This window comes from Balaenoptera ricei, chromosome 16 (genome assembly GCF_028023285.1).
Source record: "Balaenoptera ricei isolate mBalRic1 chromosome 16, mBalRic1.hap2, whole genome shotgun sequence".
Classification (NCBI taxonomy): domain Eukaryota; kingdom Metazoa; phylum Chordata; class Mammalia; order Artiodactyla; family Balaenopteridae; genus Balaenoptera; species Balaenoptera ricei.
In genome coordinates, this window is record NC_082654.1 from 121,250,779 (window position 1) to 121,278,063 (window position 27,285).

Genomic DNA, 27,285 nt, shown 5'->3' on the forward strand with positions numbered 1-27,285 from the left:
TTTTGTTTTAATATTGCATTTTGTTATTGATGTTTTCTGTTGATCTAAAGAATATTTTATCTCCACATATTTATAATTCTAATTTTGTGACTTGCTTTTTTTTCTTTCTTCCTTCCTTCCTTCCTTTTCTCCCTCCCTCCCTTCCTCCCTCCCTCCTTCCCTCCTTCCTTCCTTCCTTCCTTCCTTCCTTCTTTTCTTTCTCTCCTTGACTTCTTTCTGTTATTTCCTTTGGGCTAGACCTTAAACAGTAGTCTGAGCAGCCTTGAGGTATAGTTTTAATGAAAGCTTTGCTGAGTAATCGTTTGGTATAAAATCCCAACCATTAATAGAAAACAGAAAGCAATATCTTTTCAAGGTTAACTTTCTTTGTGCTTGCTCCCATGAATAACACACACTCACTGAATTCATTTAATTATTACCTTGACTCAACTATATTTAAGGTCCATCTTTCTAATGAGGAGAACAAAAAAATCCATAAGTTTATGAGAGCAGATTGTCGAAGAATATATTCATTAAAGTTAAATTAGAACCATGGAGTTTTGCTTATATAAAATTGTAGCCGATACCTCAGGAAAATGTCTAGGAATACCCTATTGAGTATATAGTTTGTTGTTGTTTTTTAACTAAAAAGATAGAGCCTTCTTTTTCTTCTTTTCTCCCTTTTTTTATTTTTGGCATTATTACGTATTCTCACAACCTAAATAAATTTTTTTCTTTTTAGAGATAAACATTATATACGAGAAAGTACTTATTTATTTGGTGGGGTTTAAAATAAATTTGAAAACTGAATTAACACTTGACTTTACCGAAGCCAAGGTGCTTTTGAAACCTGTGGGACTGTAGCAGCTCTAGTCTATTTGAGAAGTAGTCTTTCAGGGAGTATCACCAAACATTAGCTATCTGTGCAGTTCCTTTCACCTCTACTCAACCCTATTAACAGGTAAATTATGACTATTTGTAGGGTATTTTTTATCGTTGTTATCCATTTGGAAGATCACAACCATAATGACGGTTGTGAAATAGTAAAATAATGAAAATATAAAATAATGAAAAATAACAAGTGTTGACTTAAATCATTTATTTTTCTGAAAGTTTCCTAAAGTTCCTATGAGAGAGACCATTTAACTCAAGCCACCACTTTCCCAGGAAAGAAGGTGGTAAAGTTTACACTGAAATCCCCAGGCTGAGTACCAGAGAGGGAAGAGAGAGCTGAAAAGATTGGTCTGATGGCAGCTGCTTGTTTGAAAATCTGCCTGGTTCAGGCTTCAAAGTAGACTGTGCCCTCCTGCACCCATTTCCCAGCTTGGCGACCTTGCACAGCATGCTTACTTTGGCCCTCAGTAAAATGAGAGGAGTTTGCCAGGTTACTTATTTTCGAACTCTGCCCCATGGAGCAGTAGGGTTTCTTGGAGTTTCCTCAAGAGTCCGACAGTGGGTAGAAGGGGAGGACCAACCAGAGCTGGTTTTTTTGTAATTGTTTTACAATTTTTTTCAATAAAGGCTTATTTAGTTCAAAAAACTTGATCGCCACCAAGGTCCCTTCTAGCTCAATGAAAGTGCGTTGTTTTGTTTGCAGGGGGTTTTTTTCTTCATTTCTTTTTGAGGGGATAACCTTGTGAATACAGTTGAACGGTAAAAGTACTAAATTACTGTTTGATTTGGAAAAGCTAAATGAATGAACTCATGTGAGAGCCTCACTTTCCTTTAAATAGAAAGGGGCGGGGAGAAAAAACACATAGGATTTTAGCCCTGGAAGAAAATCCCCATATTGGGACAAAAGCTTGGAACTGCCAGCAGTGAGGGATTTAAGATAACTCATGAAAAGTGAAAAACTAAAGAGAATATTTGGTCTAACTTTCTTTTTTAATTTGAGATGATAATCTTATAAATCAATTTCGTTGTATTTTAAATAGAGATAACGTGCCCTACTATTTGCTTTGGGCAATTTTCTAAGCTCTTGGGTAAATTATTATGCATATGTCACAACACATTGCTTCAAAAGTTATTCATGGCTATTATTAATTGATTTCTCCATGTACATAGAAAACTGTTAAAGCTACCTGAGTTATAGTTCCTTATTGTTTATGGAATACCCAAACAAGCATCTGTATTAAAACTAAATAGGTCAATTTTCTAGCTAATTATAGAGACCTAATTTTTGTTTTTTTGTCATCTTATTGGGATGAGAACAAGGGAAGTAGTGGTTATTCTTGGACCTCACATTCAGCAATTCCTCACATTTCTTTCTGTACATGGCAAAATTGGTTAATAGCACCAATTCCAGAGTCAGGCAGCTTGAATAAGTCATTTTACCTCTCTCTGCCACTGTTTCCTTATAATCATATAATTATGTTTTCTACTTCATAATGTTGTTGTGGGGATAAGTGAATTAATATATGTGATGCACTTAGTATAGTCCCTGGCCTATAGTTGGCATGGTTTTGTGTATTATTGTTAGCCATTATTACATTATTGAGAAAGCGGAGATTTTTTTTTTTTTTTACATCTTTATTGGAGTATAATTGCTTTACAATGTTGTGTTAGTTTCTGCTGTATAACACAGTGAAATCAGCTATACGTATACATATATCCCCATATCCCCTCCCTCTTGCATTTCCTTCCCTCCCACCCTCCCTATCCCACCCCTCTAGGTGGTCACAAAGCACCAAGCTGATCTCCCTGTGCTATGCGGCTGCTTCCCACTAGCTATCTGTTTTACATTTGGTAGTGTATATATGTCAGTGCTACTCTCTCACTTCGTCCCAGCTTATCCTCCCCCCTCCCTGTGTCCTCAAGTCCATTCTCTACGTTTGCATCTTTATTCCTGTCCTGCCCCTAGGTTCTTCAGAACCTTTTTTTTTTTTTTTTTTTTAGATTCCATATATATGTGTTAGCATACAGTATTTGTTTTTCTCTTTCTGACTTACTTCACTCTGTATGACAGACTCTAGGTCCATCCACCTCACTACAAATAACTCAATTTTGTTTCTTTTTATGGCTGAGTAATATTCCTTTGTATATATGTACCACATCTTCTTTATCCATTCATCTATCGATGGACACCTAGGTTGAAAAGCAGACATTTTAACCCTTAAGGAAAATCCAACCTACGTGAGAGATGAGAGTCTCTGTGCTTAGGAAGGTGGAAAGGTATATTCTCACTCATTTGTGAGAATGAGTTCAAAATAAAATTAATATGGCAATATTCCATGAAAAGGATTGGTACAGAGATACCAGAGTCTTGAGGACCTTTTAGGATGCTCTGTTCCAGGCAAGAGGTAAAAATGTCCTGAACTACTGTCTTAGTTCTTTCAGGCTGCTATAACAAAAATACCATAGTCTAGGTGGTTTATAAACAACAGAAATTTATTCTCACAGTTGAGGAGGCTGAGAAGTCCAAGATCAAAGTGCCAGCAGACCCCATGTCTGGTGAGGGCCCACTTCCCGGTTTATGGTGGCCATCTTCTTGCTATGTCCTCACATGGTGGAAGAGCAGAGAGAGCTCTCTGGGGTCTCTTTTATAAGGACACCAATCACATTCATGAGGACACTACCCTCATGACCTAAAAACCTCCCAAAGGCCCCACCTTCTAGTACACATTCAGGGTTAGGATTTCAGCATATGAATTTTGAGGGGACACAAACATTTGGTCTATTACAACTACTCTTGTGGTATTGGAGTAGAAGGAAAAGGATATGTGAAAGATTACAGGCTTATATTTAGGGCAAGAGGAAGAAGACACTAACCTTAGACTTTCAAAGTGGGTGACTAGCATTATGGATGTAACAAACCCAGGATTGTTCTTTGGTTTCCAAATAGTTTCTATATATTGAGAAATAAGGAATGCAAAATTTAAAAGACTAATAAAGATTAAATGTGGTCATATCATATACTATATGATTTGTATAATAATTAAATAGCTAGTAATCTTCATAAGGAAGCATGTAGATAAGATCTTTTAAAGAATTTTCCTCCAGTTAAGAAAAACATGTCCTATTTTTTCAATTCTCTCATTTCGGTTCCTACATTATATTGTATCAAGCCTAGAGATTTGTTATTCTTTGATTCTTATATCCCAAGACTACTGATGTAGTGATGTGAGGAACTCGGGCATAAAACCTGTTGAGAATTAAACCATCGCCTTCTGCATTTAATCCAACATACTATATATGATATATACAGTTTTTCAGAGTTGCAAATAACTTTGGTCTATTATTTCATATGTATTTTTATTGTTTCCAGGTTCGATGGATGATGTACTGGATTGTCTTTGCTCTCTATACTGTGATTGAAACAGTAGCAGATCAGACAGTTGCTTGGTAAGTTCTAGTGTTGACAAAAGGCCAGACTATAGACTCTTTATTAGGTGTCCTGAGTTTTTATCCTGCTCTGGCTGTTAACTGAGTGAATTTGATCCATCTACGTAATTATCCATTGTATCATTTTCTTCGTCTGGTTTCCCCACAAGAACATTACTTCCCTTACGAAATCCCCCAGGTGAAGGCAGCTCACCCTTCTCCCCACATGCCACTCCCTGCCCATCTCCCACACACCTCCCACTACCTTGGAATAGAGAAAAGTTGGTTGTCATTATCTTTTTTCCACAATGATGACTTCAGACTGTTTTTTCTTGATTACTTCCTAAACGACTCCTCTTTTGAAGCCCACAGCATCTGGTTTTAGCGCTCCCTTCCCATCCTTAAAAGTCTCATCTACAAACATTCAAACTGGATGACGTCAAATCCACACAGAAACACCCCCCAGCACCAGCTCCTTGACTGCTCTATTCCAAACAGCATGGGGCAAAATTAAAACATGTTTATATCCTCAAGGATTTAACATTTTACTGAGGAGCAGTACTTAATGGAACAACTTGAATCTCCTTGTGCTGTATTTCAGTAGTGCATTTCCATCTACACCTTTCCATCACTTGGAGAAATCCTCCTTTCAAACTCTTTAAACTTTTACTACCTTGCCACTATCTTCAACTGCCTTTGCTGCACAAACCTTCATCCTAAATTAGCCCAACAATTGCTTTTCTTTGCTTCTTTACCCAGGCTACCAGTTGAGCTGAAAAAAATCAGCTGCTCATATTGGTATCAGTTTGAAAGTCACCATTCCTTTTACTTGCTTTTGGTCAGTGGCTACTTCCATTCCCTCCTGTATCTGTTTCAAACATTTACTGTTCTCTGCTTAAACTGTCTTTCTGACTTTGCTATTCTCATCATATTCTCATAGCACACTAGGTCACATTGGATTGCTAGGAAAAAACGGAAGTCATCAGACTTAAATGTTCTTAACAACCTGCCTTTATTTATCAACTTCTCTGTATCTGCATCAATCTTTCTCTTCCTGCCTCTGTCCCACAGCTCATTTATTTACCTGTTATGTTTTGGTGTAGGGGTTTGGGGAGGGTTTGTTTGTTTTTAAGTGGCAGAACACAGATTCCAAGCCATGCTAGGTCTCTTAAATTTCAATGCTCTCTCTTTAAAGACTTCTATTTTTTTTTCCTGATTGCAGATGTAGCATATATACACTATTAAAAAGTAAACAACATAGAAAAAGCTTACCACGAGCAATGATAGTCCAGAAACTCCTCTGTAACTGCACTGTGCAGAGACCCTTTGTAGACTACACAAGAGTCATTCCTCACTGCCCCCTGCCCATCTGTCTCATCAGAAGAGCCCAGATTTTTTTTTATCATGTATCTTAGTACTTCATGTACCACAAGATGCTGGTCCCCTCATGATGTATTAGTTAACTTTTGCTGTGGCAACAAACAACCCTAAAAGCACAATGGGTTAGAAAAACAAACATTCATTTCTTGCTCAAGCTATATGAGGACAAATGATTGGCTGCAACTTTGCTGGGCTCAGCTCAGTTTTAAGTGTCTTCTTGTTCAAGGACCAAGGCTGAAGAAGCAGCTGTTCTCGTGGCAAAAAGCAAAAGCAAAAATTGAAAGCAAGAGGTTGGGGGTGTTGAGGTGAGGGAGTCAAAGGGCATTTAAAAAAGCGTCTCCTTGCATGTGACATATGTCACACTCATATTCTGTTGCCCAAAGCAGGTCACATGGCTAAAGCCATGGTCATTGCTTGAGGAAGTGTATTCAGCCTACCGAGAAGGCACTGAAAAATCAAGTGGGAAGGGACATGGGTATATTACCCTAATTCCCAGGTTACCACAATGGCAATTCCATTCTCCTTTCAAGTGAACAGTTTAGGTCTGTCAAGTGCTGCAGTTCTGGCCAAATGAAATCGGAGGGGACGTTTTCTGGGAGTTCTAAGGGAAGGAGATGTGTATATGGGGTAACACTGTACACTTGACGCTTATAAAGGTGACTCCTGGTGCTTGGAGATGTGTCCAGGGAATGCCATGACAGCTACGCTCTGCAGACAGGGTGGGTGTACCTTACTATCCTGGTTATAAATGCTATTAATGCCCTCTCTGAACTGCCACAGTCAGTTTGGCAGCTTGGCTGTGCTTGTCTAAACAGAGCAATCTTGTACTAGAAGGTGTGAATCACTCCGGGGGTCAGGTTGCTCTGATCTGTATAGTCAATGAGATTTTGTCAATTCAAACATGGTTGTTTCCCTGATCACAACTTTTTACATGTGAAAACTTAACCCAGTGACTGAACTTTGTAAAAAATTTTTTTTGCGATTTCCTCATGGTCTGCACTTTATTTTCACTGGCGTTTTTTTCTAATTTTTTCTTGTTAGGTTCCCCCTGTACTATGAGCTTAAGATTGCTTTTGTCATATGGCTGCTCTCTCCCTATACCAAAGGAGCAAGTTTAATATATAGAAAATTCCTTCATCCACTACTTTCTTCAAAGGAAAGGGTAAGATATACAGATTATTTCCACAAATCACTTGTTAGAAATGTATATCATCACATGCTATATGCTATAAAATGAGTGAAACTATTATGTTAAGGGGGAGAAGTCCCAGTTTTCAGCTTCTTGTCACTCTTTTTAAATAAAATTAATATTTATGGGTTTCATTTTTTTTCTAGGAGATTGATGATTATATTGTACAAGCAAAGGAACGAGGCTATGAGACTATGGTAAACTTTGGGCGGCAAGGTTTAAATTTAGCAGCTACTGCTGCTGTCACTGCAGCAGTGAAGGTAATTTTTTATTTACCTTTTATTTTTTTTTAATCCAGTGTCACATTGTCAATGAAAAAAATAAGGTGGCTTTTTACTTCAGATCATTATAAAATTTTGGCACAAATTTACGTTCTGTTTATTTCTGTAATACTAGAAAAAAAACAAGTAGATTATTTTAAAGGCATTTTAACATGTGTTTTCTATAATTGTTGGATATTTTGAAACTCTTAATTGATGATGAAATGAGAGCTAGTTAGTAAATAAAACATACTGGAAATTGTCATTTTGTCATAATTTTCCTACTTTATAACCTTAAAATAGTTTTGAGTAAATCACCTTTAGTAAAGATGACCATTCTTTCTTTCTCTGTCTTTGGTGTTTTTTCCCTCTCTCTCTCCATGGCAATATCTTGGTAGGATTTCTGGCTTACTTCTGCACCCATACTTCAACCAGTTTGAGGTAACTGATTATTCAAAATAAGGCATGAAAAATTTCTGTTCTTAAAACTTAAGATTTTACTTAGCCAATTACTAATGTCATGTGATGTGTTTTACAAGCCAGATTATCAAAGGAATGCCTTCTGTGAAAATTCGCATTATGGCTTTTGGATTTCTTTGCATGTAGTAATTAGTGTGGTTTATTTTAAATACCATAGCATAATTGGTTTTGGTGTGTAGTATATGGAAGGAAAACAGGTTTCAGATCCATAAAGTGCTGAGTGTGACTTTCTAAGTAACCATCAGTGATTTACTTAACTTCTCGATTGGGAGGATGGCGAGGAGGAGAAAATGAGGTGGAAGAGAACTAAAGTCCTCCGCTGCTGTATATGAAAGTAGAGGTTTTAAAGTGGTTGCCTGCAGGGGGATGGAGAGAAGGGGACAGAGGGCTTCTTGCTTTCTTTTGTTACAAAATTTAGCATTATTTAACTTTACAAATGAAGTACATGTATTTATTTACACCCCAAAGAAGATGCTTTCTGAGTTTTCCATACTTAAAAGCAACATTCAACGTGATTCTATGGCAAAAAACTAAAAATTAACTTTCGACATCAAAAATTGCTTAGAAAATGTACACATTTTAGAACATTGTTTTAGGAAACATAGAAGCACGCAAATCCCATTTGCCCTCTTCTTTTTTTTCTTTATTTGGCTGCATTGGGTCTTCGTTGCTGTGCGCGGGCTTTCTCTAGTTGCGGTGGGCGAGCGGGGGCTGCTCTTCTTTGCAGTACGTGGACTTCTCATCGCGGTGGCTTCTCTTGTGTGGAGCACGGGCTCTAGGCGCGCCGGCTTCAGTAATTGTGGTACGCGGGCTCAGTAGTTGTGGCTCGCAGGCTATAGTGCGCAGGCTCAGTAGCTGTGGTGCACGGGCCTAGTTAGTTGCTCCTCAGCATGTGGGATCTTCCTGGACCAGGGTGCGAACCCACGTCCCCTGCTTTGGCAGGCGGATTCTTAACCACTGCACCACTAGGGAAGTCCCTGCCCTGTTCACTTTAACACTTAAATATAGTTTATAATCCTACATACTCTGTGAGACACCTCCCTACATATTGTCACTATTTTGTAGGATATTTATTTTATTTTGACTTACTACCGCCAAACTCTGTGTGAGGAATCAGAAACCCCAACTAGATCATCTTATCCTGGTTCCCTTCTCATTTATTTTTATTTTATACATACTTTGCTGCCATCAGTATTTAACATACGATATATTTATTCAACATGTATGTATTTAATGTATTTAACATCTATATGTATGTATGTATGTTTTTTAATATTTATTTATTTATTTATTTATTTATTTATTTATTTATTTAATTATTTTGGCTGCACCCGGTCTTAGTTGCAGCATGTGGGATCTAGTTCCCCGACCAAGGATCGAACCCGGGCCCCCTGCATTGGGAGCCAGAGTCTTACCCATTGGACTTCCAGGGAAGTCCCTATGTATGTATTTAATGCCTACCATATGGTAGGTGCTTGGGATGCAGCAATGAACAAAATAGATACAGTCCTTACCCTCACAGGCTACTACTGTCAAGCTGAATGTGTATTCACTAACTGAAAATTTTACCTCATCTTTGGTTGCTTAGAGCCTACCCCTTGCCCTCCACTATGAAAATAAGCATTATCTGGTAATTCCCTGGCAGTGCAGTGGTTAGGACTCCACACTTTCACTGCTGAGGGCCAGGGTTCAATCCCTAGTCGGGGAACTAAGATCCCACAAGCTTCACGGTGCAGACAAAAAAAATAAATAAAAAATAAAATAAAAATAAGCATCATCTCACAGAAACACTTTGCTGTAGAAAGGCTATAAAAGTAATTCTATGTTTCTCTGGCTTCTTTGTTGTTCAATGTTTGTTTTTATTTATACATTTAACAAATCAAAACCACCTCCCCACTTCAAAGGCAGGAAACAGAGATCATAAAAGTCATTTAAGTTACCACTGCAAAACAAACAAACACACATCCTGTAATTTGAATTCACTTTGGAATGCTCTCTTTTGTTTGTGATCTCGTGATCCTTTTGTTATCAAGCTCACTGTATGAGGCAACCCTCACCATTCTCCTCATGAGCACAGGAATGTTGGCATCAACCATACTGGATTTTATTCATTAGAAATAGTCATTAAATATGCTGAACACAGCATAATGTTAACACTATTTGCCTCAAGTTTTACTGTGCCTATTTTAAAGTAGGGGAAATTAGCTTCATCTCTGGAGATGTCAAAGAAAGGCGGTGTGATGGAAGAATCACTGAACCAGACACTTCATACGGAAGAGTAAATTGAAACTGAAATAGGAAATAGGTCAAGTTTAAGGAGAAACTGCAAGAAAGCTAATAGAAAGACTTGAGAATTATTAAACATTTTTTTTGCAATATATGGTTTGTTAAAAATATCTTTCAGGCTAAAAATATTGGACTCTCAGTGTGACCTTTAAAGATCAGCAGTACCGCTGACTAGTTTTCCCAGGTTGAACCGCCTGAGCATGTTAAGGATGAAAATAGGAATCTAATCAGAACATTTATTACACCGTAAAGCAATTTTCTGAAAATGTTACTCAGTTCTGTGACCTCATTACCAGGCATCTGTTACCAAGGTCAGTGTACAAGTTTATTTTGACTGAGCAAAGCACAAGCATATGAAGGAGCTTCAAGGATTTTACTGAGGATGTTCAACATCCCATAGCTTTCACATGAGAAATGCCGGTGGCTTTTGTACAGATGAGCAACACTCCTGCCGGACGAAGGACAGATGAAGAAAAGTACTATCAGTCGTATTAACCATCTCTTGGGATTTTCTTTGGCAGCCTCTTCTTGGTGAATCCTTTGGCAGATATTATAAAAAATCAATTATCACAGAAATGAGAGTATTAAAGTTAAAATTTCTGAAATCTTATTGACTGTAAATGATGATGATTAGGTCAGAAATCCTGACATCTTGCTGTCTGTTTTAATGGCTTTCTGTTCGTGAAAGGATTTGAGGAGATTCAGCTGTTTAGTATCATCCACTGGAGAAGAAAGATGATATTTTTTTTCTCTGCAATCTAGGAAAGCACAATATTTTAATGAAAGTTGAATTCTGTAGCAGTTGAGTTGTCAGCATTTTTTAGCTCTGATTCTGCCACTAATTAGCAGTGAGATTTGGGGCAGTCATCTGCACTGATCTCTCTAAGTATTTATTTTCTTACCCGTAAAATGAAGGGGTAAAAACTGACTTCTAAAACCCCTTATACTCTAAAACAATGGTTCTCAACTGGGGGCAGTTTTGCCCTCCAAGGGACATTTGGCAATGTCTGGAGACGTTGTGGGTTGTCACAGCTTAGAGGGGGGTGCTGCCACTGGCATCTCAGGTAGAGGACAAGGACGCTGCTTAATATCCTACAAAGCACAGGACGGCATCCCCCCACACACACACAGAATTATCTAGCCCAAAATAGCGTTAGTGCTGAAGTCGAGAAACCCTGCTCTAAAAGTATGATGAGTCAGAAAAGGCTAAAAGAATACATAAATATATATAGGTAGTTACGGTGATGGGTTACAAATAATCTTTCTTTTTTATATTTTTCTCTGTTACAAACATTCTTCAATAAATATATATTGCTTTAATCTTAAAACCACTAAAATGTATTTTTCACTTAATGCAAATGCAATCAATTCCATTCTAGGCTTGATCAGATTGTGTTAAATGTCCATAGGGAAAAGCCATTTCCCTAAAAACTGGGGACTAACCTTATCTGCAGTTATAATGTAGTATGTCAAAGATCAACAAGAAATAGAGCTTCATGGCTATTCATTATTGAACAGTAGCATAAAAATTGTTCCATAAAAGATTGTTTGTATGCTTGTAAGATTATAAAGCATTGCTGATTATGTTTTTGAATTCTTAATTTAAAAATGTGAAGAGGATAGGTTGAGGTTTTATACAAAGATGCTGATAAGCACGGTAAATTCCCCTTATTTAACACAAAATATAGTAACTTTAATGTAATATATAACCAGGATATGAAGTATTTAAACAGAAGCAGAATCGTTTGGGTATAAAGAAGTTAGAATTAGTCATACATTCAGGGTCCCTTTTTACAGATGCCAACTATAGACTTGGATACTTGAGCAGACATTCAGATTCTCTAGTGCCCTTGGATGTAAGTGAGCTCTGTGTGAGGCCAGCTCGGGAAGCTGCTTCTCAGCTGAAGGATTCTTTCCAGAGCTTGAATGTGTTAGATTTGGTCCCAGCCCTCCCGCCCAGTCAGCCCTTACAGTGTTCTTAGTTTCTTAAATGGATGTTCTGGGCTCATCCAAATTCAAACCCGAGAACTCAGAGTTACCTGAAGGCAGGAACACTTCTGCTAATGATGTGAAATATTCTACAGAATGCTTTTTAATCACTTTGACTTTTGCTTTCTCATCATTATCTTTCTGTTACCTTCTCTTTGATTTTTAGAACCAATTTTAACAGACAGTGTACATACAATTCTGTAGAGAATAGGATCTAAAATACTGGGATATAGAATTACCTTGTGGATGGTAACGCCCTTCCAACTTATTGACTAAGACTGCTCTTTCCACACGTATTTTCCTCCTCAGACTAGAACCTGTCTTCATTTTTTTAATACTTTTTAGCTTAATATTGTATAAACCAAATGGAAGAAAATAAACAAAGCATTTTTAAAATTTTCTTTTATATTTCCCTATTTAATGACCTTACAGTGCTCTTTATTTGTTCACATGGGTTCTATTATATTTACTGTCCAGTATCCTTTCCTTTCAGCTGGAATGACTTCCTTTAGTATTTGTTATAGGGGAGGGCTGCTAGTGACAAATTCTTAGTTTTTAAAAATCTTTGTATGTCTGAATTTGTTCTTTAAAGGACAGTTTTGCTGGATAGTCAATACACATTTGAAACTTTTTTTCTCTCAAAACTTTGAATATGGCATCCCAGTGCTGTCCTCCATGGTTTCTGAAAAGGCATTATTAATTTAAACAAAATCTCAATATCTTTTGTATTGTTATTGACAAGTGACTATAATTCCCTGTTTATGCCCTCAAAATGTAGAAACAGTTTTTCTTTTATTTATGGGAGTAAGTGATTTAGATACTGGAAAAATGATCAAGAAATGGATCAGAAATTCTTATAGTATACTATGTTACAATTAAAACTTCACTATACTATCTATGACTAATTTTGTAATATAAAGAAATTTTTGAAAAACAGAAAAAAATCACTCATCTGCCTAAACATCACACTGTTTTCATTTTTTAATATTTTTCCCTAACTATAACCATACTGCATACTTGTGCCCATATTTTGCATGATTTAGAATTCTGAGGTGGAGGGTAGGTATTTCCACTTAACATTTTATTGCAAACATAATTCCCTTATTAATGGACTTTTTGTGCTGAATATATAAAAATTAGAGGGAATAGGTCTGCCTTTAGCTGCAATTATTTTATAATGACACCTCTCCTTTAAAGTGGTCACATTGGATACTTATAATTTATGTAATATTTTTGAAGTTCACAATAGTGCAATATTTCTCTCCCCATATTATTTCTCTTCTGGACCCATTAGAAAATATACAGTGGAAAAAAATGATTTTTCAAAGTGATAATGGCTGTTGAAGTGCCGTTGGTCCTCAAGGAGGGTACAGCCCCTTTTTGCTTTTGTCTACAGTACCTGGCCTTTTGGGGGGATTGATAATACTTGGGGCTAGAGGGTTGGTTACTCAAGAGCTACATTAAAATCCATACTGTATATAGATCACCCAGATACCTCAGGGTTGGTCCTTGCTCACCTTTAATGTAAACCTGAAGCAGACTCCTAGTGGGTGATATAATCTACCCATGTAGATACCCATGATTGTACCTGTAGTTTGGTGCTGAAACTCTCTATATAAACTCCAGTGTTTACATTAAAACATGCTGCAACCTATGGAGAAGTTTCCAACAGTCAAGAGTAATGAAAAAGAAGAGGCATAAAAAGAGTATTTAGTTTACTTATTACACACTCAATATCAGTCCCATACCACGTGCACTCAGAGAACAGAAGAAGCCTAAGATTTGTCCCTCTCTAGTTTCTTAAAATCTTGCTCTGGAGGCAAAATATATAAAGTACAGCAATAGAACTAACATTAATTTGTGAGTTCATTTGTGAGATATGCCCTAAGTAATTAGTTGATTATAATCATTAAAGATACCAAAGTTTGTGGGTGCTATAAAGCTAGACTGATTCAATGGCACTTTGACTCATTTGCATGCTGAGATGTACTTTCTTGAGTGGGAGGGTTTGGGAGTTACAGTAGAGGGTATCATGGACGTATATTATCATTCATTTGGCAATAGGCAAACAGTCAAGAATTGCTGAGAGAGGGCACAGAAATACAAAGGTAGGAATAGAGAAAATGACAGTTCTGAGAAAACAAGGCATCTCTTTCAGATGAGCACTGGTCACTTCCTTTTAGTGTGTGTCTGAAGTCTTCTGTCATCCTCTACTTAAGAAGCAAATGGTATCTGATAAAAAGAGAGTATAATGAATTAAACCTTGTCAAGAATGTTTAAACATGTGTGGAATCCAATTATTTTTATTGAGGATATAGACCCTTTAATAATTCTTTTTCATAATTCAAAAAATATGGTAGAAATTACAAAGCTTAAGTGGGGTGTGAAAATGGTGTTTGGGTTTGACATAATAGGATATCACTCACTCGGAGTATCTAAATCAAGACTCATGAAACAAGACCTTTTTCTTCAGTGTAAAATACATGTTAGCAGTAATGTTGGAATGTTTGTAGTGCCTTAGGCTTTGAAATTTAGAGATGAACCATTATGGATGAGTTTCTACAGTTACATTATAACTAGAGGCAATCATAAATTCACATGTGTGAGAAGAAGAAATAATAAGTGTAAAAAAAACCTTTAGAAGAATACTTTTAATCCAGCTATAAATAAGAAATGAGTCATCTGTATGCTATGCAAATTTTCAAGTGGGTAAATTTAGAAATTATTTTTTTCTCTTTACAAAACTTTATACTTTGAGGGGAAATGTAGTTATGTCTGAGCAGTTCAGGAATGTCCCTTTCAAAGCTGTGCAGTGATGAAAAGCATTGAACTTTCTGCAGTAATGGGAATGTCCTGTATCTGCACTGTCCAATACAATAGCCACTAGCCACATGTGGCTATTGAGCATTTGAAATGTAGCGAGTGCAATTAGGGAGCTGAATTTTTTAATTTATTTAATTTTAGTTAAATTTAAATACCCACTTGTGCCTAATGTCTACCATATTGTCAAATTGTGTGTATTAGTAGGTATGCTTTGCCAGATGGTGAATTCATTAACTGAATATCGTTTCATACTCAAGATTCTTTGGCTCTCAAATTTTTTTTACTGTGTTCTAGGTAGAGCCATTACCATTCCTGACTTAGCTTTAAAACAGCATCTCTTTTACTTTAAAAAGTTCTTCTGAATCATAAACGTAAGCCTCAAAGTGCTACTTTTAGGAGAGAGAAATATTATGGTTGATGTTTACAGAGAGGATAAGCTCATTATACATTTTTTTACATCCTTGAATTAAATTTAAAGCTGAAATGTTTGGGAGTGGAATGCACTGATGTCTACAACTTGCTCTGAAATGCATTAAAAATTGATTGATGGATGGATAGATGGTAAATATTGTGGTAAAGCAGATATAGCAAAATATAAACGATATATGGGTATCCACTGTAGAATTCTTTCAACTTTTCTGAATGTTTCATTTTAAAATGAATAAGCTTCATGATAAAATGTTGGAGGAAAGTTAAATGGAAACATATTAAGTATTTTAAAGTGCATTTCTTTTCTTGGATCTATCACTTCTTTGTTAAATAGAGCCAAGGAGCAATAACTGAACGTTTACGAAGTTTCAGTATGCATGATCTAACAGCTATCCAAGGTGATGAGCCTGTGGGACAAAGAGCATACCAACCTCTCCCAGAAACAAAAAAGAAAAGTAAACCAGCCTCCGGTGAATCACCAGGTGTGCTTGTTTTGTTTTAATGTATTGTTCTTTCATAATTGGGATCTTGAGTCAAGATGGGTACTAAAATAATACCTGGTCGCTACCTGAATTTGGGTAAACAACATTTATTTTTAAGCTTATATTCTTGAGCTTCACACTTAACTGTATGTAGGTCTCCTCCTCTAAATTTTCTCTAAATAAGGTTAGTGCTTGCTTTTTGTTGACTCTGGAGATAATCCAGGTAAGAAAGTAGCAGTAGCGCCTTGTGCTGCCATGAATTTTTTAGGAGCAGTGGATGTGGTTACCCACTACCACCAGCGCTAGTTCTGACCTGTGATCTCTACTCTTGCTACTCAAACTACGTAGTGGCATCTGAGTTTTATAATTAAACCCTCTTTAATGTAAGTGCTGTGAACAAAGAAGGATACTGACTTATAAGATAAAAAGTTTTAAGCAGGTGACAAAAGATGACAGGTTTGAAAATAGGATTACTCCAATGGAAAAATATGTTGAAATCATGACTTGTAGACTAAGAACTAACTTGTTCTAATGTAAATTATAAGCATGTCATAGTTGATACATTCTAAAATTTTAGTAAATTTTTGTGATCTTAGAAACATACACATAAACAAAAATACATAGTCCCTTAGTCATTTTTTTCGCATATAAGAAAGTTGTAGTTCAAGGCCCAACTGAGAACTAAGATCTTCAGGATATTTCTTTTTAAAGTATTATTAGGTCCATAAGGTACAGGGCTACTTGATCTTTTTTTTTTTTTTTTAAGTAGAAGTTTTCTTCTGAGGGAGACTGAAAATCATCCTTTATAATTAAAACCAATTTGAAAAGAGCAGTCCCGAAGTGAGAGAGTAGCATTGACATATATACACTACCAAATGTAAAATAGATAGCTAGTGGGAAGCAGCTGCATAGCACAGGGAGATCAGCTTGGTGCTTTGTGACCACCTGGGAGGGTGGGAGGGAGACACAAGAGGGAGGGAATATGGGGATATATGTATACGTATAGCTGATTCACTTTGTTATACAGCAGCAACTAACACACCATTGTAAACCAATTATACTCCAATAAAGATGTTAAAAAAAAAAAAAAAGAAAGAGGGACTTCCGTGGTGGCACAGTGGTTAAGAATCTGCCTGCCAATGCAGCGGACACGTGTTCGATCCCTGGTCCGGGAAGATCCCACATGCCGCGGAGCAACTAATCCCGTGTGCCACAACTACAGGGTCTGCGCTCTGCAGCCTGTGAGCCACAACTACTGAGCCCGTGTGCCACAACTACTGAAGCCTGTGTTCCTAGAGCCCGTGCTTCGCAACAAGAGCAGCCACTGCAATGAGAAGCCCACGCACCACAATGAAGACTAGCCCCCGCTCACCACAACTAGAGAAAGCCCGCGTGCATCAACGAAGACCCAACGCAGCCAAAAATAAATGAATGAATTAATTTAAAAAATGAAAGAAAGAAAAGAACAGTCCCTTCTTATAAAGGAAAAATAGTGAACTTTGTTCTAAGTTCTCCCCAGAATGAATAACTTTAAAAAGCTGGTGGCTTATCTAAGAGGTAGTAATTAAGTATTGGCCATTGATTAAGGTACTGATGCCTTTAAGAGTGAGGAAACTTTGAACCTTGAACCATCATCCTTAATACTTTAATAATGTAAAAGTAGTCCCTAATAGGCTTTTTCTTAATATGCATTTTAAAAATTAGGTATACTGATTTTGTTTATGGGGACTGCTATATATATTTTGCTGATTTGGACCAGTAATCTGAGCCCTTTATCAGCAGTTTATTCATGATTATACCTTAGAATTGGTTAAGAATTATATTCCAATTATTTAAATAAAACCAGGATTATAAATTTGAAAATCCATGACACTGTTTTTATGGTATCCATCTATTAAATTTAAAATGGTGTGACTAAAATATTTTAGGATAGTGAGGTGTTAATTAGTTCTTCTGTTAAATTTTAAACCATGAAATTAAAAGAACAAGAAAGTTGGGAAACAAACACTCTCATACACTTTTTATGAGAGTTTAAAGTAGAATAATTGTTTTTGATGACAGCCTGGCAAGAATTATCAAAATGTATTCTTTTTAACTCAGCAAGAAACTTCTAAGAACATGTCATAAGGAAATAATCAGACAAGTGTTCAAAGATATAGGTACAAAGATGTATGAATGTTCGTCTTGTTGTTGTTTATAGTAACAAAATATTGGAACAAACCAAATTCCTAAGAGAAATGGTTAAACAAAAAGGTGGCTATTAGCCGTGAAAAATAATAATGTCAGTTTATACGTATTGACATGAAAACAAATCCAGATTGGGAGCGGGGGGAACAATAACAGTGAAACAATGTGTGTGTTATGATCCTATACCATAGAGGCACAATAGATAGACGATGAAATGGATTAATATACGTAAAGTTATTTTTCAGATAAATGTACATAGAGGAGAGTCTGGAAGAGAGTCTAAATGCTGCTAACTAAAATGTTAGCAGCATTTACCTCTGAGTTGTGGGTTTTTAGTGATTTTTTTTTTTAATCAACCTGTTACCCGTAAAATCAGAAATAAAACAAACCTACTTCTTGTTTTGAAAACAATTAAGGTATTCTTTTTTTACATCATGAATTTTTTTCTATTTTATTTACTTCCAAACTTCCCCAAGAAAAGCAAGTTGGTACATTTTTTAGTGTGGGAAGTATATTTATATTGCAAAGTCTGTTTACTAATAGTTCATGTAATCAGTACAGTTAGCTCAGAACACAAGCAAATTCAAATATTTGGAAAAGTGGTTCCCTTTTGAAAACTAGTAATGGCTTGCTATGAGCGGTTTGAGGTTAGCTGATTGAGAGAAGTCTTGCTTCGATGAAGTTACTCAAGTCCGCATGCTGTCACTGTGGGAAAAAGAGCCCCCTCCAAATGCTTTTTTGTAAGAAAATAGACACCTTGAACATGATGTTCACTTCCTTAGAAAGAACACCACATTCTGATAAGTGGAAATATTTTTTCTGCAAAGAACCTGCTGCTACCATATTAGTTAAAAGTGGTTCAATATTCAGTTTCAATATACCAGCACATAAAGAGATTTCTGTTTTGTCTTGTTTTTGATGCTTTACATATTTATTTAATCCTTAAGATGACTATGCAGGTTAAATATTTTTATCTTTATTTTGTAGATGAATAAACTGAGATTTAAGGAGATTAAATTACTTGTCAAAGACCACATACTCAAGGACAGAAATGAAGTATCCAGGGTTCCTAACCTAATTCTTACTCTTTTTTTACTTTATAAAGAGACTGCACTTAGTGAGACACTTGGGCTGGAACAATGAATTCAAACAATTTGGCAGGGGTGACCTTAGAGATGCTTTAGTCAAAGATGGCAAATAAGTGACATGCCTCCTCTCTGCTCCTGTGCCCATGGCAACCATTGCTAATGGATTGTGGCACTTCCCACCCTGGCTCAGAATCCCTCTCAACACAGTGCCCCAGTCAGCTCAACTGGCTCAGAGTTGGCATTCACGTAGAAACGTATTCACCTCCCATCCGCCTCAACACCTTACCAGATAGGAAAACTGAGACCCAGAGAGGCAAGACTCACTCAAGGTCTTAACAGCTGTTAAGTGGCCAAGTACTCATTTCTCCTCACATGGATCCAGGACCCCTTCCACCACGATAACTAAGGCCCCTTCCAAGTCAACTTTCCATGATTCTGCACTTACATTAATACATGGAAACTGCTTAGAACAGTGCCTGGTCCACGCTAAGTACTGGATCAGTATTGGCTATTATTATTATAAGGGGGGAGGGAGGGACTTAAAATATACCAATTCTAAGATGTAGGAGCTATGAATAAAACCAGGTCAGTTTGCAAAAGCATCTGCTACTTTTCCTAAAATGGTAACAGAGCTCTGGGCCAAAGGTGGCCGAACAGCTGCAGCCTTAGGCCTCAGGGCCCCCGGCAACAGAGACTCTTCATTCTTAGGTCCTCAGTCACTCCTCCTCAGGAATGTGCGTGGACAGCCCCATTTTGAGGATTTTGCCCAGTCTAGACTGATGATGGAAAGCAGCCGACCTTGGCATCACCTTTGTCGGCGCCAGCAGCACCCCACCAGCTTCCCCTTGTCTGGGCTTGGAGGACCTGCAAACCATTCAGCCAACTCGCCGGGCTCCTGTTCAGATAGGGCATCCAGATTCGGGCTTTTCTCGTAATCTCGGGTCTCCCCCTCTTCCGAAGTCTTTAAAATCCTCGGACAACTTTGATTAATACTGTTTCCACCACTCACAGCAGAATTTTCATATACTCATTTTCAGGTTTTTAAGTGGAATAGAAAATGAATATTTTATTGAAGATATTTGACTTGACTCCTCTCTTTTTGATGCAGTTTAGTTTAATAACTTGCTAAATTAAGCTTGTCGACTTCATCTCCTAACAGATCCCAAATTTGGCTACTGTCTCCTCAATCCCTGGACTCTTATCATTTCTGGCCTGTGGTACTGCAGTAACCTCCCTGCTTCCAGTCTCATCCACTTCTGATTCATTCTCCAAAGTACAAGAAGACTCTTTTAGAGAACCAAAATCTAATCATGTCACCCTCCGATTAAAATGCTTCAAAAAAAAAAAAAAAAAAAATGCTTCAATGCCCCCTCCCCCTTGTTCTCTGAAGCCCAAGCTCAATAGCGTTTGGTATATTAGCTCCCAGCCTTGGCATCCCACTCCTTCATGTGCTCGGTGTATAGAATCATGAGTCTTTCAGGATTCGGCTTGGCCACCACCTCCTACAAGAAGTCTTCTCTTACCACCCACTTCCCCCTACTGTGTGCTCCCGTAGCACCTTGTCCTTGTCTTCTATTTACAGCATTTATTACAGTATTGTCATGCCCACTAGACTCTGTCTCCTCTACTGGACTATATATTTCTTAGGGTAGAAAAAGACAGTTGTGTGTTTTTCAACATAGTATCCCCCATAATTTAGTACACTGCCTCACACGTAGTAATATTTTTCAAATATCAATACTTGTGGAATAACAAATCAATCCATCACTTTTCCTGAAACAATATTTAGAAAACTAAGATTTTTTTTTTTAGTTGAAATTAGGAAACAAAGAATAAGATGTATATATAATTATTGTTTTGAGTGTAATTCCAATTCCTAATCACATAAAGTGAGAGGCAATTAAAATAGCAAGGGCCGTCTTTGTTGAAATGTAGCCTTATGCTTCATCTGTGGCCTTAGAGAACTTTTTGATCACAGTCGCTTCCTTTCTGGTTCTTTCCTTGATTCTTTATTCTATGTTTTACCTTAGTTTTATTATATTGGGATTAGGTGTATTATATAAGCAACAGCAATAGAGAAAAATCTACAAATGGCAATCTAAAAATATTTTTTCTGGTTTATATTCCCCATTTATAGAAGTAATACAATTTTTTAAATAAAAATTTGGCAACTTTTTTTAAAAAAGGAAAAATTAAGAAATTTAAAATCACTTAAAAGCCCACTTCCAACAGATATAATGGTTTCATTTTTATGTTTTTCAACACTTTGTTTCTATACATACACTTTTTTCCACTTAATATTGCACCGAGAGGGTTTTCCCAGGACTACTGACCCCATTCCCTCCCCTGGCCACACTGACCTCCTCACAGCTCTTCCACATAGTTATGCTTCCCAATGCCCCGGGGCCTTTGCACATGCTGTCATGTCTACCTAGAACAAACTTCCTCTGACTGCTGCAGGAAAGCAAAGGATCTTGGCCTATGTAATGACTGATTCTACTTCCAAATCCTTCCTGATTTCTAGCCTAGAAGTCTGGCAGCATAAAATTGTACTTCCTTAATATATAATTAAAGATGTTTATCTTATTATGAGACCAGGAAGCTTTTTTTTTTTAATTAATTTTTATTGGAGTATGGTTGCTTTACAGTGTTATGTTAGCCTCCACTGCACAACAAAATCAAAATGAATCAGCTATACACATACAGATATCCCCTCCCTTTTGGACTTCCCTCCAATTTAGGTTACCACAGTGTATTAGGTAGAGTTCCCTGTGCTATACAGTATGTTCCCATCAGAGACGAAGAAGCTTAATTATAACTCTTCATGGTTTGCTTAGTGATGCTCAAGTTATTCATGTCCTATGAGAGCAGATTAATAAACAATTATTCAGTATACTTTTCTTCACATGCAAGAAGTCCATCTCTTGCCCCCTCCTGAGCCTGGAAAACCTGCTACTTTTTTCTCATCTGAAGAAGGTATCTATGCTCCTTACCTTTATTGGAGGAGAATTTGAAATATAATGGGGCCTTGTAACCTCACCCCTGTCTTTTTTTTTGGCCGCTCCCTGCAGCTTATGGGATCTTAGTTCCCCAGCCAGGGATGGAACCCGGGCCCTCGGCAGTGAAAACACAGAGTCCTAACCACTGGACTGCCAGGGAAGTCCCTCACCCCTGTCTTTATAACCTACGTAGTACTCCAGTTGCCTTAGACTTGAGCCCCTCTCTTTCGCCATCCAGGCAGTAGTTCTCAAAGTGTGGGCCCGGGACCAGTAGCATAAGCATCACCTGGGAACTTGCTAGGACTGTAGATTCTCAGCCCCACCCCGGGCCCAGCAATGTGTGTATCAGTAAATTCTCCAGATGACTCTAATATGTGCCAATAAGTTTGTGCTAATAAACTCTAATAAAGTTTGAGAACCACTGCTTCAGGAATGGGAGTGTTCTTGTCCCTGAATCCCAGCCTCAGGGTGCTCTCAGATTTCCTGACAGTAACCAGCCTGACTGGATGTTTGCATATTGGCCAATGTTAAGTCTTCGTTGCTACACATAGCAGCCTGTTAGCACACCCACACGATCCATCTCTCACTGACCCTCCTGATGCTGGCTATTTTCTTTGACTAACATCAGTCATCATAGCCTGTGATGTTTCTAATTACTGTACCCTGTCTGGCTGGGTTTTATCTTAGCAGCTGCAACAGTGTTGGTTTAACTTCTCCATCACCTGCCCCCAGTGAATTATCTTGACCGAAGTTCTATCCCCTTTGGGTCTTATATGACTCCTTAAGTTCACTATACCATTTCTGGTCTTGACAAAAGGTTTGACACGTTGGGGGGGTGAGAAGGACCCTGAGTCCCTAATTAAAGTCAAAGGTACAAATAACAGACCAAAACACACTGTTGCTTAGGTTGCTTAGAATTCACAAAAAGGGGACTTCCCAGGTGGTCCAGTGGTTAAGACTCTGCTACCAATGCAGGGGCCCTGTTTCGATCCCTGGTCAGGGAACTAGATCCCACATGCCACAACTAAAGATCCTGCATGCTGCAACTAAGACCTGGTGCAGCCAAATAAATAAATAAATTTTTTTTTTTTAAAAAAAGAGATCACAAAAAGGAGAAAGGGCAGGAAGAGACTTTTCACTGTGTATCGATTTATATTCTTTGATTTTTGAACAAGACAGCCGTGTTAACCTACTAAAAAATAAAGTATTTTTAATTATTCTGAAAAATGCATAGTGAAAATAGGAATGGCCAGGGAAAACTTCCTGGAAGAAATGCGTTATGAGCCTCCTCTAGAATAGTGCAAGGGGCAAAGATTGATGGTAAAGGTCAGGGAACGCCTTCCAGATGAGACAGGGAGAAGAGCAAGCTGGCAAATGCAGACCATGCAGAGAACCGAGAGTAGACAGGGTGAAGAGGCAGTGCTGACTGGCATCCTTTTACCAAAACATGCTGGTTTTGACAACTCGTCTAGGTGATGGAATTCCACTGAGAGATGGAGATGGGAAAACAGATGAAGAAGCGGATGGGCCATATTCAGATGATGAGATGTTAACACACAGAGGGCTACGAAGATCACAAAGCATGAAATCTGTGAAAACCGTGAAAGGCCGAAAAGAGGTTAGTCAGGTATAGAGTTGTTTTCCCAATGATTACTATTCAGGGATTTCCCTGCTGCATTATCATTTAGGGTATCCGTAAATGAAGGATTGGAATAATAGAGCACCGGCTATATTTAAAATTCTTTATTCAGATCAGATGGATTAGGATCTCTGGAAATTTAGAAAATGGCAAATTCCTAGTCTTCCACTATAAGTAGAAAATGGTATTCTCACATAGCAAAATCATACGGTTGATGTGAGTACCCAGTGCCAGCCCTACGTACATGCAAAAAAAAGGCAGCTAACAGTATTAAGTATGTAGTTTTGTTTTGAACCAACTCTAAATAAGGATTAAATAGTAAAAGTCTATCCATAATAATGTATTGTCTTTGTGCCCAGAAAGCATTGGAGGATTTCAGCGAATGACCTCAGATTATTGTGAGCAATGTTCATTGACATGTACCCAGCAAAGCATAAATAATAACAGTTAATGTTTTCATTTTTTATTAGTGATAATAATCTGTGCATATATGCAACATAATGCCAACTACATTTTGGAGTATATAGGTAGTGCTGTCTTTCGAGTACACACTTAGCGCATAATTGATTCTTTATATCAGAAAAGTTAAAAAATTATTACTGTGATTGTGAGCCATTAAGTCCTGTCTTACTTCAAAACCTAAGTCATAATAATAACACATTTCTCTCTTCAGGTGCGGTATGGGTCACTGAAATACAAAGTGAAGAAGAGACCACAAGTTTACTTTTAGTCATGTACATGTCAAGTATCCCAAGACAAATTATGCTAATACATCAACTTTTTTTTTTTAACATCATATATTCAGGATTTATACATTAAAATAATTCTTTAAATTGTGGTGGTGATAGGATTTACTTTCATCTATTTAAATAGTTTTTATTTCTTTAACAATTACTTCCAAATCTTGACTACTAAAGGTAGTTATGCAAAAATTGATAGATAGATATATCAGAAATAATAGAATACTGTGTTATCTATTGTCACATTCTTCAGAACACTGAGTGCCTGGGATGTAAAGTGAAACACAAACCCACAGTATACTTGAAAAGAGTCTTTTTATGGTTCAAGATATACCAGACTTTGTGATATTGTATTGTGTTTACCTATATTTCTGTTACTATCCTCTGTATCACATGAGGATAGTAATTAAATAGGCCTCTGATCTAGCAGTGATAGAACAAGGGTATAATATAAGATAAAGTATGCTTTATATGCTTCAAATTTTTACTTTCTTAATACTTTCTAGTTTTTCCACCATCAACTGAAAGTTTTCAAGGCAAATGTTTGAAAACCAGGTATCTACATAGCACTTTCATTCCTGACTAGTTTTGCACACTTGAAAATTGTTTACTTATTTTACAACTGTACATTTATTTTAAGTTTTATTAACACTGTGTTTATTGTTATTTGTCATATTCTGACATGTCAAATTTATGCCTTGAATTACATCATCTCTTTTCCTGTGGGTTTCATTAGTTATATTCATTTAATTTCAATAATAAAAACCAGAGCTTATTTTTCAATTTTAACTATTTTTACTTATCTTCTTTACAGATAAGAAGTTATTTTAAAATTCACCAGCTTCCCATATTTAGCTCTATAGTGTAGTTGAACTTAGCATGTTTTTGTTAACACTGGTTATGTTTTCAGCTTTTAAAAGTGGTAGCTTTTGTGAAATGGAGTCAGAGACCAGTATAGCACTGAGGTATCTTCTAATTCATGAAATTAACCAACAGCCAATCCATTCACAAGCTTGGCACTGATACGAGCTGCTGATTTATAAATCTGTCATTGACTAGAACCATTTGAATCACTTCACTTCTGGCTGAGAAAATTTCCTGAAGATACCTGCCGATGCAAAGTACAAATGTTGTTAATCTTACATATTAGAAGTTATTAGAATAGATTTTAGAAAAATATCATTTTTTTAATCCAAGAGAATTTGAGTTACTGAACTTTGAGGTTTTTTAGGTGGCATAGGTAACTATGCATTATGAACTCTTAATTAAATATATTTCTGATGATGGTTTTAGTGATCAGTAATCAAATTTGTATGATTATACTTGTTCAGATAATTTACTTGATTTTTCTGTTTGTCCAAAAGAAAAAGCAGTGAGAGAGATTTGTAAGATCTTTGACCTTTCTACCTTCTAAGAAATGGAGCCACCTGGCAATGTATATTCAGGACCTACTCAGAGTGTTGGTAGAGAACAGAATGTTTACTCAGGAGTACCTTAATATAATTCATACATTTCTCTAGATACAAGTCTTAAAATGTCTGATAGATTATCTCACATTCTTGATAAGTACCACCGAGTAAAACTTCATTGAGCTTATTTTCCCCCAAAGTTTAATTCCATGAATATCTTCATCTATTTTACCTTTACCAATTTTTAGCCTCTTCGTTTCTGGAAAGACTCTTTGTGTTCAAAATTCCTATGAATTCTGGTTATAAACTCTTGGAAGAGAGTTTTATTTATTTTGCCTAGTACTAGACTTCCCAGTGTAAATGCTACCTGTGCCATGCTTATCTTTCCTACACAAAGGCAATGTCATCTCAAATTGCCTGACAAGGTCATGTAAGTAAGTGACTTTGTATCAAAAACATTACCTTTGGGGGCTGATTTGCACCACTGTATTTTTCTTCAAGTCTAACTTCAGTATTAAACCTATTCTTTAATTATAGTAAACTCATGAATACTGTCCTAAGTTGGAGGAATTATTTATCCCTCTACACTTCTAGAATCAAAACGTTTAATGGAGGACAACACTAGTTTCAAAGAGATAATGCAAGTCCTTCTGTTTAATTGTATCTCTTTACACTTAACAATGCGTCTTCTGATGTGTTTGTTATATCCTTATATACAATCAATGTCATTTTGCTGTTCTGTCATTTCCTTTCTTTCCTTTTCTTATATTTCTTAAAATTTGCTTCTTTTCTTTTATGTGTGTTTTAGCATGCTTTCTTTTGAATTTTGTATAATAAACGTATATTTTTGTTTCTTTTAAGGTGGAACAGGTCATTTTTTGTTTTTCTGCTTTTAAGTCTAATGCTTTTAAAAGAGGTATGTTAATCCCTAGAGCACAGTGCCTTGCTTCCCCCATTGCTTACCACTTGGCGGATGGGCATTGGATGCTGCACGAGCCTTTAAGGCACTGTTTTGGTAGCTGTTAAAGTTTATCCAGAAATTGTAGCTGGTGTTTTATTTTATTATATAGTCATTCAACTTGTTCATAATATTAACTATTTCCAGGGTTTGTTTGGAAGTACCAACTGATCTATTCTTTAGTTCACCATATTTTTTCTGGTATAAAAATGGGCCAGAAATAAGCCTTATTGCTAAGGAATTAATTATGTAAACCCCCATAGACCCTGCATAAGATTCCCTCCACACACTTCCCTATATGTATGTGGAATTGGGTAGAAAATGAGGCTGCCAGCATTACCAGTTATAAATACTTGACTACACAGATTGATGGAACAAAATTATTAAAGTGTTTTCAGGGAACTTAATCCATATGTCACCACCAAAGATTTCTACAGTGTTATATGGTATGCAGATATTCCAAATTTCTGTAAAACATTGGTTAGATAAATGTTTTTCTTTCTTTCTTTTTAAGTAACACAGTTTATACTATGGAATGCTTGAACTTTTGTGTTATTAAAAATAATACAACTGTTAAATATTAGTAATTTGTATTTTTAATTGGAATGAACTAAATTTTTATTTTGATTTTCTTTTATCAGGAAAAAT

The 27,285-nt window shown here is 36.7% G+C and overlaps 1 protein-coding gene across 9 annotated transcripts in view; it reads left to right on the plus strand.

The window, feature by feature from the left end:
• REEP3 (receptor accessory protein 3) overlaps positions 1–27,285 on the plus strand; it is a 151,526-nt gene that overhangs the window by 69,144 nt on the left and 55,097 nt on the right. For 5 of the 9 annotated variants that reach the window (XM_059899601.1, XM_059899603.1, XM_059899602.1 and 2 more), the window contains exons 3-7: positions 4,244–4,320; positions 6,721–6,841; positions 7,015–7,128; positions 15,470–15,617; positions 23,364–23,518. In XM_059899601.1, the coding sequence (XP_059755584.1) occupies positions 4,244–4,320; positions 6,721–6,841; positions 7,015–7,128; positions 15,470–15,617; positions 23,364–23,518 (615 nt within the window). Of the gene's footprint in view, positions 1–4,243; positions 4,321–6,720; positions 6,842–7,014; positions 7,129–15,469; positions 15,618–20,051; positions 20,511–23,363; positions 23,519–24,203; positions 27,043–27,285 lie in introns of those variants that run through there. The other 4 variants (XM_059899606.1, XM_059899607.1, XM_059899610.1 and 1 more) reach the window with 4 other exon arrangements.